At 47.7% G+C, this 11,808-nt stretch overlaps 1 protein-coding gene across 1 annotated transcript; it reads left to right on the forward strand.

The window, feature by feature from the left end:
• Positions 1 to 10,120: 10,120 nt before the first annotated feature.
• On the forward strand, positions 10,121 to 11,233 carry SSTR5 (somatostatin receptor 5; the record flags this gene model as incomplete). Its single annotated transcript, XM_084271205.1, has 1 exon — positions 10,121 to 11,233. One exon carries the CDS (start codon positions 10,121 to 10,123, stop codon positions 11,231 to 11,233), a length of 1,113 nt encoding a protein of 370 aa, XP_084127331.1.
• Positions 11,234 to 11,808: the final 575 nt, after the last annotated feature.

Consider the following 11,808-nt stretch of genomic DNA (forward strand, 5'->3'; position numbering starts at 1 on the left):
TTCCATCCTTCAAATCAAAGGCAATCCAACCACAGGGACTCAGTTTCAATACTTCCATCTAGTTCAAGCCAGGCTTGGACTCAAGTCTACCACTGAGACGGGTTACGCACTAATAATTCCTCCCTCGACAGCAATGAGTCTCTATTCCTTGCTGCCAGGTTCAACAGAAAAGGCTGCTGACATAAGTTCCCCAGGACTTCTTCCTTCTAAAAATATTGATCACAACTCATCCTTTCTGCTTCAGCTGAATTTTGACAAGGCTGTTTCAAAAGCACAGGAGGAGCTTCCCAACCAACCTGTCTTTACAGCTCCCTTGGACCTGTCGCCTCCCCCAAGTTACACACATGCACCTGTTTAAAATGTATTACTACCACTACGTTTGTCAGCAGTCTCATCATCAGTCAATGTTACAGTAGGAAACACACCATTCGGGGATCGTGTTGTGACACTGAATTTCTGTGTGTGACAAAGAATGGCAAAATAAATACAGCTGTATCCAAGTTATGGCTATTTGAGAGGTGTTTTTACAGGGAGAATAAGAATGAAACAAAATAATGCAGTTTAAGGCTTTTAGCTCAGTATTAGATCTCTCCCTTCTCTATAAACCCAACATAAAGATGTTAAAGATAAATAGACTATAGAGCTATAAAATATTACATGCAGCAAAATGGCCCAGTAGAATTAAAAATGAGACTCCTGCCACATCACTCTAGTGTGCTTGTCCTCCACACATCTCACCTGCCTCACACATTGACCCTCACCATAACTCATCCAGGCCATCACCCTTCCCACACGCCTCTGAAGGTCTGTGTGCCCAGCCTGTGCTGCAGGGTGTCTGCACCCACGCCCGTGTGCCAGGAGTTATTTTTCCTCCCATGTTTATTCTATGGTTGGTGTAATTGATCTTTGGTCTCTGAGCAGGGGCATTAGCCATTAAAAGCATGATAACAGGTAGCATTCTCAGATAGCCTTTGTGTTCGCTTCATTCAGCCCTGAAACAGAGTGTTGCTGTTGACTTGAGCGGGTAAAGAATTCAACAAGCACTGAGAGCTTTTGAAAATGCTGCTGCTATCATAGCACAGATCCTGGTAAAAATACTTTTGGCAAGGTGTTTATTTAGAAGAAGAGTGCTGTTTTCTTCAGGTAAACTTAGAGACCACTGTATTTTCACAGCAACTTTTTACTGTCACGAATGAAAATAAAATGCTAATAAAATATATGAGGGAAATTCATTAAATTAGCCCTATTTTGATTCAAGCTGATATTCACAGTGGGGTTATTGTATCACATTTTGCTTGGAGTGTTTTCAAAGAAGGTAATCAAAATCTCCTCTTCTTTTCTGTTTATCATCCCAACTCTATTTTTATCAGATGACTCTCCCCATTGTCATGGCAAGAGCAGACTGGAGTCTTAGTTCAATTTAGCAATACATGACCATAAATACATCAGCAGATTGAATTAGAAAGTGACATGCCAAAAGCAGCTTTCTCCTTCTCTTTTTTGCATTCACACATCTGACTCAATCACAGATCTCTAATTGAAAAGCCTCAGCAGTGGATTAAGATCATATACATTATTACGAAGCACGACACCTCGTGCATGCTGATGAAAGTGGGCAGGGGCTGGGGAGCCCTGCTCTCAGCTAACCAGACATTGCTCTGATCACCCACCACCATGTACATGAGGGCAAGCAAAGGGGCTTAGGTGACACTGGGATGGGTGTTTACATATATAATAGCAGAGGGAGGGTGCAGGGCAGAGGAGGGAGCTATGTATGACTTTTAATCACTTGTTGAATACAAAGGACAAAATATTTCAGCCCCTTCCTGCTCAACAGAACCCCAGTGAAGTCAATGGGAATTTAGTTAGTAAATCAATGACAAAGTTTAGCTTGACAGCCTGGATATTAATCCCTGTATCTTTTCACTAGCTACTAATATTGGGGCCTGATTCATAGCTAGCTGGAGTAAAACATCCCCACATGGGCTTGCAGCTCCCACTCTCCATGGAGAGGCAGGATGTGAAGTGCGACCCTGTCACTCGGTCTTCCCTTGCGTTCAGTGCCCAGGGACAGAAGGGTAAAATAAATGCCATGAAGATGACTGTCCCTTCTCATCGCCCCTGAAGGAGCATGCACGCTGAGGTGCTGCACTTTCGGAGGAGCAGCAGCGAGTCCCCTGCGCTCGGGGAGGGGGCTCCCTCCAAACGAGCCTGCAGGAGTCTTTAAAAGGACTTCTCGGAGCTGGAAGGGAGCTAGATCAGGGGAGGAAATGCAGGTCTCCTGTGATACCCCTTTCCCTTCTCCGCGGGCACAGAGTGGGTGCTCCCAGTCCCTCCCAGGAGCCGCCGCTCTCCTCGCAAGGCGCAGACCCCGCACCCGTGGCAGGGGGCTGCCGCCTCCTCGGGGTGCAGGGGACCGGGGCAGAGCAGCGTGGCCAGCAGTACAACGGGGCGACGGAGACAGGTAAGGGCGTCCCTGAGTTTGGGGAGAGGGGCAGAGGCATTCCGGGGTTTGGGGCGGGGGGGGGGGGGAGGGCAGAGCATCCCGGCGGAGGGCTGCTGCCTCCAGCACCGACGGCTCGCTACCTCCACCCCAACTTTCTACAGAGTGGGTGGCTCCAGGTTGTCCCTTCCCGGGCTGCGGCATCCTCCCCTGCCGCTGCTTTGTCCCCCCCCGTCCACTCCCCAGCGCCCCCCCCCCCCCCTTCTCCCCTCAGCGGAGGCAGCCCCGGCAGGGAGCCCCGTCCCTCCTCCCCGGGGGAGCGGCCGCGGTCCCCGCCCGCCGCCGGAGGGAAGCGGCGGAGCGCGGGGTGCGCTCCCGGCTCAGGGAGCGGCCCGAGGGGCTGCAACCAGAGCAGCGCGGCAGCCCAGGGGGGGAGCGGGGCGGTTCATGCCTCCATCCGGCGGAGAGGCGTCCCTGGAGCTGCAGGTAATCACTGCCCGGAGAGAAGGGAACGGCGAGCGGGGTTGGGGGAGCCTAAAGGGGTAAATGAGGGGAGAGGCATGAGGGATGGGGCCGAGGGGGACTGGGGCTTTGCAAAGCGCATCCCGCTTTTGAGGGCTGTCTGGGATGAACGAGGCGCCGGAGGGTTCGGTCCCGTTTGCGGCTCCCCCGGAGCAAGCAGCCGCCCCGAGTTTGCGCTTCTTACGGGGCTTTTGCAGCTGGAGAGCGGAGTGAGCCCGTCCCGGCTTTGGGGATGGTGTGAAGAGGTCCCGCTGCCCGAGCGGAGGATGCGGTGCTTAAAGCAAAACAATCCTTAGCGTTGCATTAAAGCGGCCGCTTGAAAGGGAGGAGGAAGGCACCTGCGGGGGGGATGCGCAGGCAGATCCCGACACGCCACCCGCACTGCTGGAGCCCCACCGTGACCCAGAAAGGTGGCAGAGCCATGAATGCTGCTCAGCCTGGCGGGACAGGGGCTCAGGAACCCCGAGCTGAGCACACGATGCTCCTTTCTGATAAATCACGGGAGGGAAACGCAGGCGTTCAGCTGTGCACCGGGGTGGACAGCGAGAAGTGGATGGCCAAGGTCAAAGCCGAGTTGTGGGAGTCACCCTGGGTCTGGGCTGGGAGCAGCACCGTGTGGCTGTGTGCCCCGCTGGATTACTGCAGCTCCCAGCGCCTGCAGAACCCGGCTCGGCTTTGCTCCCTGTGCCCAGAGCTTTGCACTGAAGAGCAAAGAAAGAACAGCCTGGCTCAAGTGTTTTGAACTTATAGGTTGCTTTGAGGTAAATTAGAGACTTTTTATAGTTTTGTGGAGAAGGAAGCATGCGGGTCACGCCAGGCAGCCAGTACTTAGGGTGCTGGGATCATCTAGTTAGTGGTTAAGCTGGGAATCCCAGCTCCTGGGGAACCCTGTCACCAGGGCTCAGTGGCTGGAGTGGATCTGCACTGCTGGTGCAGGGTGAGCCTGAGCCAGACCTCACATTTTGGGAGGGCCACAGGACAGGATCCCCAAGGGTCCTCTCCTGCAGCTGCTCCACTTCATGCAGCAAGAAAAGCTGTTGCTGAGCTTGATGTGACCCAGGATCTCCCTCCTGGAAGGGCTTCCAGCGCTGAAGGGATCTGCAGCTGTTTCATCTGTCCATCAGCCTGGGAGCAGACACAGCTCATAGTTAAATGCTCAACTGGATTATCTTTGAGTCTGCTATGTCTCTGCAATCACTCCACCTCAGTGGATTGCAGAGGAGAGAGCAGAGGAAGAGAAACAATTTGGTAACCCCCCCGGTAACAGTGATGCACCGGTGCAGTCACTGGAGTTTAGCCCCAGACACAACTGCCCAGGTGTGAGCATGGAGATGTCAGGCTCCACGCTTTCCTCCTGCTGAAGTAGCTTAAATCATCTGATCTGAGAGCAAAACCAGAAGCATGTGATTTACACGACTGTTTGTGTGACAGGACCAGCTCAGCCTGAGTAATCTCACAACAGAGTCTGATCCTGGCTTGGGGAAAAAAAAGTATTTAGTAAATATTTGGCAAAAGCAAAAGTGTTTTATGGGCTGTTTGTTTGTAAACTAAAAATAGGACCAAGTCATCAGGTAGCATCTCTAGAGGCAGAGTGCTCTAGGAAACACTAGGTTGGCCTGAGCAGGGTGGTAACAGTGTTGCTAACCTGAAAATTTAGTTACTTAGTGTCTTGATAGCAAGACATTATTTAACTTTCACTCCAGTTGATCAGTGTTTACTGCCAATACAGCTAGTCAAAACAGAAAGCCAATTTACTACAAGAAAGTTGTTTTGTTATGTCTTCTGTAGAGAAAAATCAAATACTCCATTTTTTTGGAGTGAGAAACACATCCTGAGAAATATAAAAAGTCAGATTTTAACAAGGAGAAAGTTCCCACCTGAACTGAATCCTTTTGCTTTATTTTTTTTACCCCAGGTGGTGGGATAGGGCAGGTTGTGGAGAAACCCAAGAAGTTTGTATATAAAATGATGATATTTCTATGCTCTCAGGGAGCTCCTGGTTTAGCACAAGAGCATTATTATGACTGTAAGAAGTTGAAGTAGGTCTTGGCATGATGCTGCGTTTCCCTCCTCCTCGCGCAGAGCCCTGCCTGGGTGTTTGTGCTATTTCAGAGCTGCTCTGCCAGGTCGCACCAACTTCCACGGCACCACCTCCCTCCTTTCCCCTTCCACCAGCACCCCCACTCTCCCTCCTGCAGCAGCCACCCTCAGCTCTGCCTGCACCATCCCTGCAAAAACAAAGCACGAGTCCCCACGCCTTGTACTGAAGAAGCAGGTGATGAACAATCATCCCTGAAAGGGGAAATTTACTGAAGGACCAGGAGGGTTTTTCTTTGCTTCATGACAGCAAATTGCTCCACTAACATATTGCAACCAATTCTGCTGGACAGGGGGAAACCCACAAAGTTCTGCTGCTATAGATGCTTCTTGGATACCTACCCAGGTGCTTTTCTCCCCGTTGCCACTGAGGCCATCTGTTTTAAAAGCGCATCTGTCTGGATTATCATTTTTGTCTGTTCCTGCTAGTTATCCTGCACCTGGGAGCAGTAATCTGCCACTCTGTTGTCATAATTCTCTTTACAACAATTATGTTTGCTCCTGCATAAGAGAGAGTTATGGTTCCAGTGGTAAATAGGCAGTGAGATCAAATCTTGACTCATAAAATTAGGTTTCTTTATGTAATTCCTTCTTGATCCCAGCTATGCCCAGCTTTGACTCTGATAACACTTTACAGAGTTATTTTTGCTTTGCTATTGTAACCACAGCCAGGAATAATTCCAACCTTGATCTGCCTGGACAGTTTTAAGGTTTGCTCTTCCTTCTGCTGCACCGATGCTTCAGTCACTAATGGAATGCTCTGTGCTGTTAGATGGATACCTGCTCTTGTGCCAGGTAAAACCAGATTTGTCTAGGACACCTGCTAGAGGAGTTTTCACAAAGGCTAAATACATTCTTATGAGCAGCATGGTCTGTGCCATAACACCTCTGCTATTTCTTCTCTCCATTTCGTTGGGCAGCAGCACAGGCAGTCAGATATGGTCAGATGCAGTGGATGCCTTTTTATTTTAATACCCAAGGTACTGTTCTGTAAAAGGAGAACTTTGAATTACACCAGTGATTACTCTGGATCTATGGTCTTAGCTCCATTGTTTGGGTTTTTTTGTTCATGTGTTTTAAGCAGAAAACACATAATTTCTAAAGTATCCCAGTATGATGTCTTGGAGATCAAACAGCAAGTGGAAAAAATCTGGACAAGAGAAAGTACCCTAGAGGTGTGGGGTTTATTATTAATCCATTAATTAAAAATACCAAAACAAGTGTATAGGATATCAGTCAGCATGCCTTAATTATGTTTAGCCATCCTTTGTTGAAGTTCATGGTCATTAACTGCTGTAGTAGCAATATAAGTTCCAACAAAAATTGTGCTGGGGACGGGCAAGCTATCAGCAGAGGGGAACAGAGGGAAAAATCATCTATGCTTACTGAGGACAGCCAGCAGAACATGCTTTTGCAGCTGTTCAGCTTTTTTGTTGTTGCTATGCCATAACAAATCCAAAAATACCAGTGGTTCCAAGCAGAAGCAAAGTGGTTTCAGTGCCTTAGTGGATGAAACACCAAACAGGAACTCTGGAGACCTGGGGTCTGTTTTCAAATCTGAACAACTCCAAGCACACCACCTCCCCAGCCAGGCTATGGGTAATGTTCAGATGGCAGCTCCTTGCTGGTGCTGACAACCTGCAGGCTGTTACCAAGTGAAGATACTGAAGACTTTGCACAAGTGCCTTAGCAATGCCTTCCCTTCTGAATCCACCCACTTTTGAAGGCAAAGGTGCAAAATTCATCAAGGGGAAAGAATCACAGAATCACAGAATGACAAGGTTGGAAAAGACCTTGATCAGCAAGTCCAACTGTTCCTGTCCTATGCTAAATCATATCCCTAAGTATCTCATCTACCCTTTTTAAAAACACATCCTGGGATGGTGACTCAGCCCCCTCCCTGGGCAGCCTGAAAGTAAAGGTTAATGTTCACACGAAACCACAAGAAGAGCCCCAAAATGCTAAAAGCAGACAGACAAACTGCTGAGTATCACTGACTTCTGGGCACAGCATGGCAGCAGGAGGAGATTGTCACAGCTGCTGAAGGAGGCTGGAAGAACTGTTCCCCTCCATGGAAGGTGTCTCACAAAAAATCCTTGGGGTAGATCAGGAATGCCAGCAGTGGGGGAGGGGGGCTGGGCTCAAAGAACCTGAGGCCCTTGGCAAGCAGAGATTTTGTGCAGTAGTGTTTCTACATAGAGGAACTCCTCTTCCTCAGTGCTTCTCCCAAAATTTGCACTCTGCATGTAGTGGAAGCAGTTACAGGCTTGAAGAATTTACTATGTGATTTCTACAGTCAACTATTTCAAGGATATGTAGTGTGGGGGAAAAGGGGGTAACTGCAGAAGAAAAATCTCCAGCCTATGATCAGAGCTACACATGGCTGTGTCTCCTGACCTTTTCCTACCAAGTGCCAGCATTCTATGTTTGCAAACCCAGAACAAAAATTTTGCTTTTGACTCAGACTGGATATTGCTGAGCTACCCTGGGGAGAAGTGCCTGCCCAATCTCAGCACCATACCTGCTCCCAGAGGTGCAGTTCCACGAATATGAGTTTATAACCACTGACTGCCCCATCCCACCACCAATTTCCTTTATATTCTTCCATTCAAAGGTACTGGCTAGCACCTGGGCCACACAGGATCTTCAAAGATCAAACCCTCACAGCCCAAGAACAGTACAGTGCTGCTTTGGTTTTTCTTGGATCTTCTCACAAATAATCTGAGTTTCAAAACCACTTAGTGTCAGAACAGAATTTAAAAGTTCATTCCTTGACCAGAACTGGAATTTGCCTTTTCTTATATAAGCAGCAAGTCTAGTCCTATTTAATCCACAAGAAGAGTGGTCTCAGCTGACCTCTGCCTGCTCCCAGGGGCCACAATGACTCCTGCAGGGAGCCCATGGTTGCAGCACCTAAACCCCAAACACCACAGTGGCATGCTCAGAACCTGCAGATCCTCCCTGCCCCCTTCTCATCTCCATCTTCAAGCCAGCATTTGTTTGAGCTTTGGCAGCTCTGTCAGCTTCACCATCCCAGCCACCCTGGATTTCTGCTTTCTCTGGTACATCTCCTCCCAGTCATGGAGCTACATGTGAGACACCTACTTCCCATCTGCACATTTCCAAATCAGAACAGTATATTTATGATTACTACTGGTAGCTGGAGGGACTTCTGCTCTCACCCACTGCAGTTTTTCTCACTCAAAGAGAAAGCACAGTACCCAGCCCATGGAGGTGTTTGCATTCTGCTTGGAGATGAGGTCTCTCACGTTTTTACATGATACTGAATTTGGCTTTTGCTTGAAATACATGGGTGCAATGTGGGCTAGGTGGTTTTGCATTCACATTTGTGCCCCCAGATTATTATGGAAACCCAACCATCAGGCAACTGGAACAAAAGTTGGTGGGGTCAGCCTCCTTGAGCACCTTCACTGCTGGAGAGATCTTGCCTTAAATTGGTGTTTTGAATCTCCATTCCTTTATAGCACATGCTTTAACTTTTTATTATAGTGGAGAGCTTTATAAACACCTATTTAGACAAAGACTGAAGTAACACTCATACGAATCTGACATGCCACAGGAACAGCGCTGGAAATTTTCAACCCTTTTCAGATTGTCTAATGAAACATATTCTGTCACTGATCCTGTTCAGCTCTCTGTGTCCTGAAGCTGCCCACTGCAGTTAGGATTTCTTGCAGAAGAAAGGTGTTCCTCAGACAAAAAGCACACTTCAGGGGGAGAGGAGAGGGATTCAGAAGCGCTAACGGAACAGCCTTGAGAGGTGGAAAAGAAACAGCTTGTTCCTTTCCACTGCAGAGTCTTCATATCTGCATGGACGTGGCCTGACCTGACTGAAGAGTGTTCTCAGACATGGTCCTTTCCACCTTGGACTTCACTGATTGATTTTTTCCCCTAGGGTTTTGTCAGTTGTTATGGAGGGTTTTGTTTCCCCACCTACACAAGCTGCTGGCTTTCCCTGGGGGTTCTCAATTGGTTCTGCCAGGCAGCAAGTGGCATTTGAATATATCAAACTGAGACTGTTTCTATGTAAACAGGGAGACCTGTGAAACATCACAGTGGAGCTTTGGATAGGAAGAGCCAGGAACTATCTTTGGGTTTAGATTCTGAAAGCACCCAGAGCTTGTACCCAAGTGAGACAGGGCTGAGCCAGTCCCTGAGCCTCTCCAGGCACCCTCTGCTAAACGACAGCAAAATTGCACCAAATTGGACTTTAAAGCTTTCAGCACTAATGTCAGGGATTTGCTTTCAGTCTGACTTGCATTTGCTGTTCATCGGAGTCTTTCAAAATTATCTTCTAATACCTTCTGTATCAGTTTTATACAGAAAACTGGGAGGAAAGCTGGGTTCTGGATTTGTGTGTTTTGGTGCAAGTTGGGAAGTGTAGGGTATTATCCCCCTGCTCCTTCATAAAAGAGGAAAATGTGTTTACAAGAGGTTATGGACAGTGGGACCACCAAGCAGCAAAGTTTGCTTGCCAGGTGGCACGGGAGGCATGCAAGAATTAACACTTCTTGTCACTGGAGGAGGAACTGACCTTGTTACCAAGGTCAGTTGGCTTTGGACCCAAACAGCAGCCCACATGCTGGGGCACCCAGACTCCTATGATGCAGGAAAGCTTCTGCCCTGACTGGGAAGTGTGATGGCCATCACCCTCTCTCCCTTGCATTTCCTGGTGGGATGCATGCTGTGTTACTGCTATGCAGGCTCCCATCTTCACAGTTACGTCCAGCACTGACCCTGCTGCATGGAGCTTGTGAAAGTTAGATGGTTGTCACCATCTACTGGGACCAACATTTGGGCCCTGTCCTTGTACAATTCCTTTGTTCAGGCCCTGATCTCATCACATGTACTATCTGCAGAATTGGAACGCAAATTCTGACTATAGATAGAAAAGTAAATGATGTGCAAAACTTAGTCTACTTTGAATTCACTCTTTCTTTCCCTCTTTCTCTTCCTTGTGTTTTTCTTTCTAGGAACACGATGCCCGTGAAGCTTAATCTCTCTTAGCCTTGAAAGAAAAACTGAGGAGGAAAAGTTATGGATCCTTTATACTTTTCCAACACATTTAGCACAGAAGCTAGTTCCAGCGATGTGAATTCCTCACTGCTCACAAATGTGACAGAGAATGGGACACTCTCAGAGCAGCCCTCATTCAAATACATCCACAAAGTCCTGATTCCCGTCTGTTACCTCCTCGTGTGCGCAGTGGGACTCAGCGGCAACACCTTGGTCATTTATGTGGTTTTGCGCTATGCCAAGATGAAAACTGTCACCAACATCTACATCTTGAATTTAGCTGTTGCTGATGTACTCTTCATGCTGGGCCTGCCCTTCCTGGCCACCCAGAATGCCATCTCCTATTGGCCTTTTGGCTCCTTTCTATGCAGGCTGGTTATGACTGTAGATGGTATTAACCAATTCACTAGTATTTTTTGTTTAACTGTGATGAGCATGGACCGCTACCTGGCAGTGGTTCATCCCATTAAATCAACCAAGTGGAGACGTCCCAGGGTAGCCAAGCTCATCAGTGTGACTGTCTGGACATTCTCATTCTTGGTGGTGCTTCCAGTCATCATCTTTTCGGATGTGCAGGAAGACTTTCAGACCTGCAACATGAACTGGCCAGAGCCTGTCAACATCTGGTCAGCAGCATTCATCATTTACACATCGGTCCTTGGCTTCTTTGGTCCTTTGTTGGTGATCTGTCTCTGCTATTTGCTGATCGTGATTAAAGTCAAATCTTCAGGGATCCGAGTTGGGTCTACAAGGCGCAGGAGATCAGAGAGGAAGGTGACCAGGATGGTGGTGATCATTGTGGTGGTCTTTGTGTTTTGCTGGCTCCCATTTTACATGATGAACATTGTCAATTTGATATTTATACTGCCAGAAGACCCTGTGTTGGTAGGGGTATACTTCTTTGTGGTGGTCCTGTCCTATGCAAACAGCTGTGCCAACCCCATTCTTTATGGATTTCTTTCTGACAACTTCAAGCAGAGTTTTCAGAAAGTACTTTGCCTCCAAAAGGGCAATGGTGTGGAGGATGGTGACCCCATTGAACACAGGCAAGAGAACAGCAGCCGCTTGCAGGAATCAATGTTAACCCAGAGAAATATTGAATTCAATGGACATATGCAGACTAGCAAGGTCTAAGGGTGTGGTTTGGTACTGCAAAGCACTTGTAGACCTGGAGAACTTGGGGACTTAAAGGAGAGATGAATTCATAGAAAAGCTAAAATCTGGAGACCCACAAGCTCAAAAAAAATGTACATAGATTTCTCTTTATCCCCTTCCTTTCCCAGCTGGAAGTGTGATGGGTTATACTGGGCTGTGTGAAGTTCTTATGATGTTTTAGCTAAGTCAGATGTGTTACCAGTTTTGGTACTCTGACAACTGATTTACTGGGACACACTGCTGGCTTTGTACTGCTCTAGTGATGCAAACAACACTAAACCTGTTTTAACTACGTTGTTAAGCTGAGTTTATGGCTGCTTTGCACTGTTGGGATCAGCTCAAGGCAGAAACCAGCTCAGATAATATCTTTGGAAGTCTTCAAGGGGATCCCATTTAAGAAAAACACTATTAAAAGGAAGTTTCAGACAAAAAAGGCCACAGCACTGATCTTGAAATTGTCTATGAGACGTGGTTATAGAGTGCTGTGTAGTCCATTCACATTGGTTTACTGTCATTAACCCATGTAAGAGATTCATAGTATTTGGGAATCTTTC

The sequence above is a fragment of the Gallinula chloropus genome (genome assembly GCF_964237585.1).
Source record: "Gallinula chloropus genome assembly, chromosome: 15".
Classification (NCBI taxonomy): Eukaryota; Metazoa; Chordata; class Aves; order Gruiformes; family Rallidae; genus Gallinula; species Gallinula chloropus.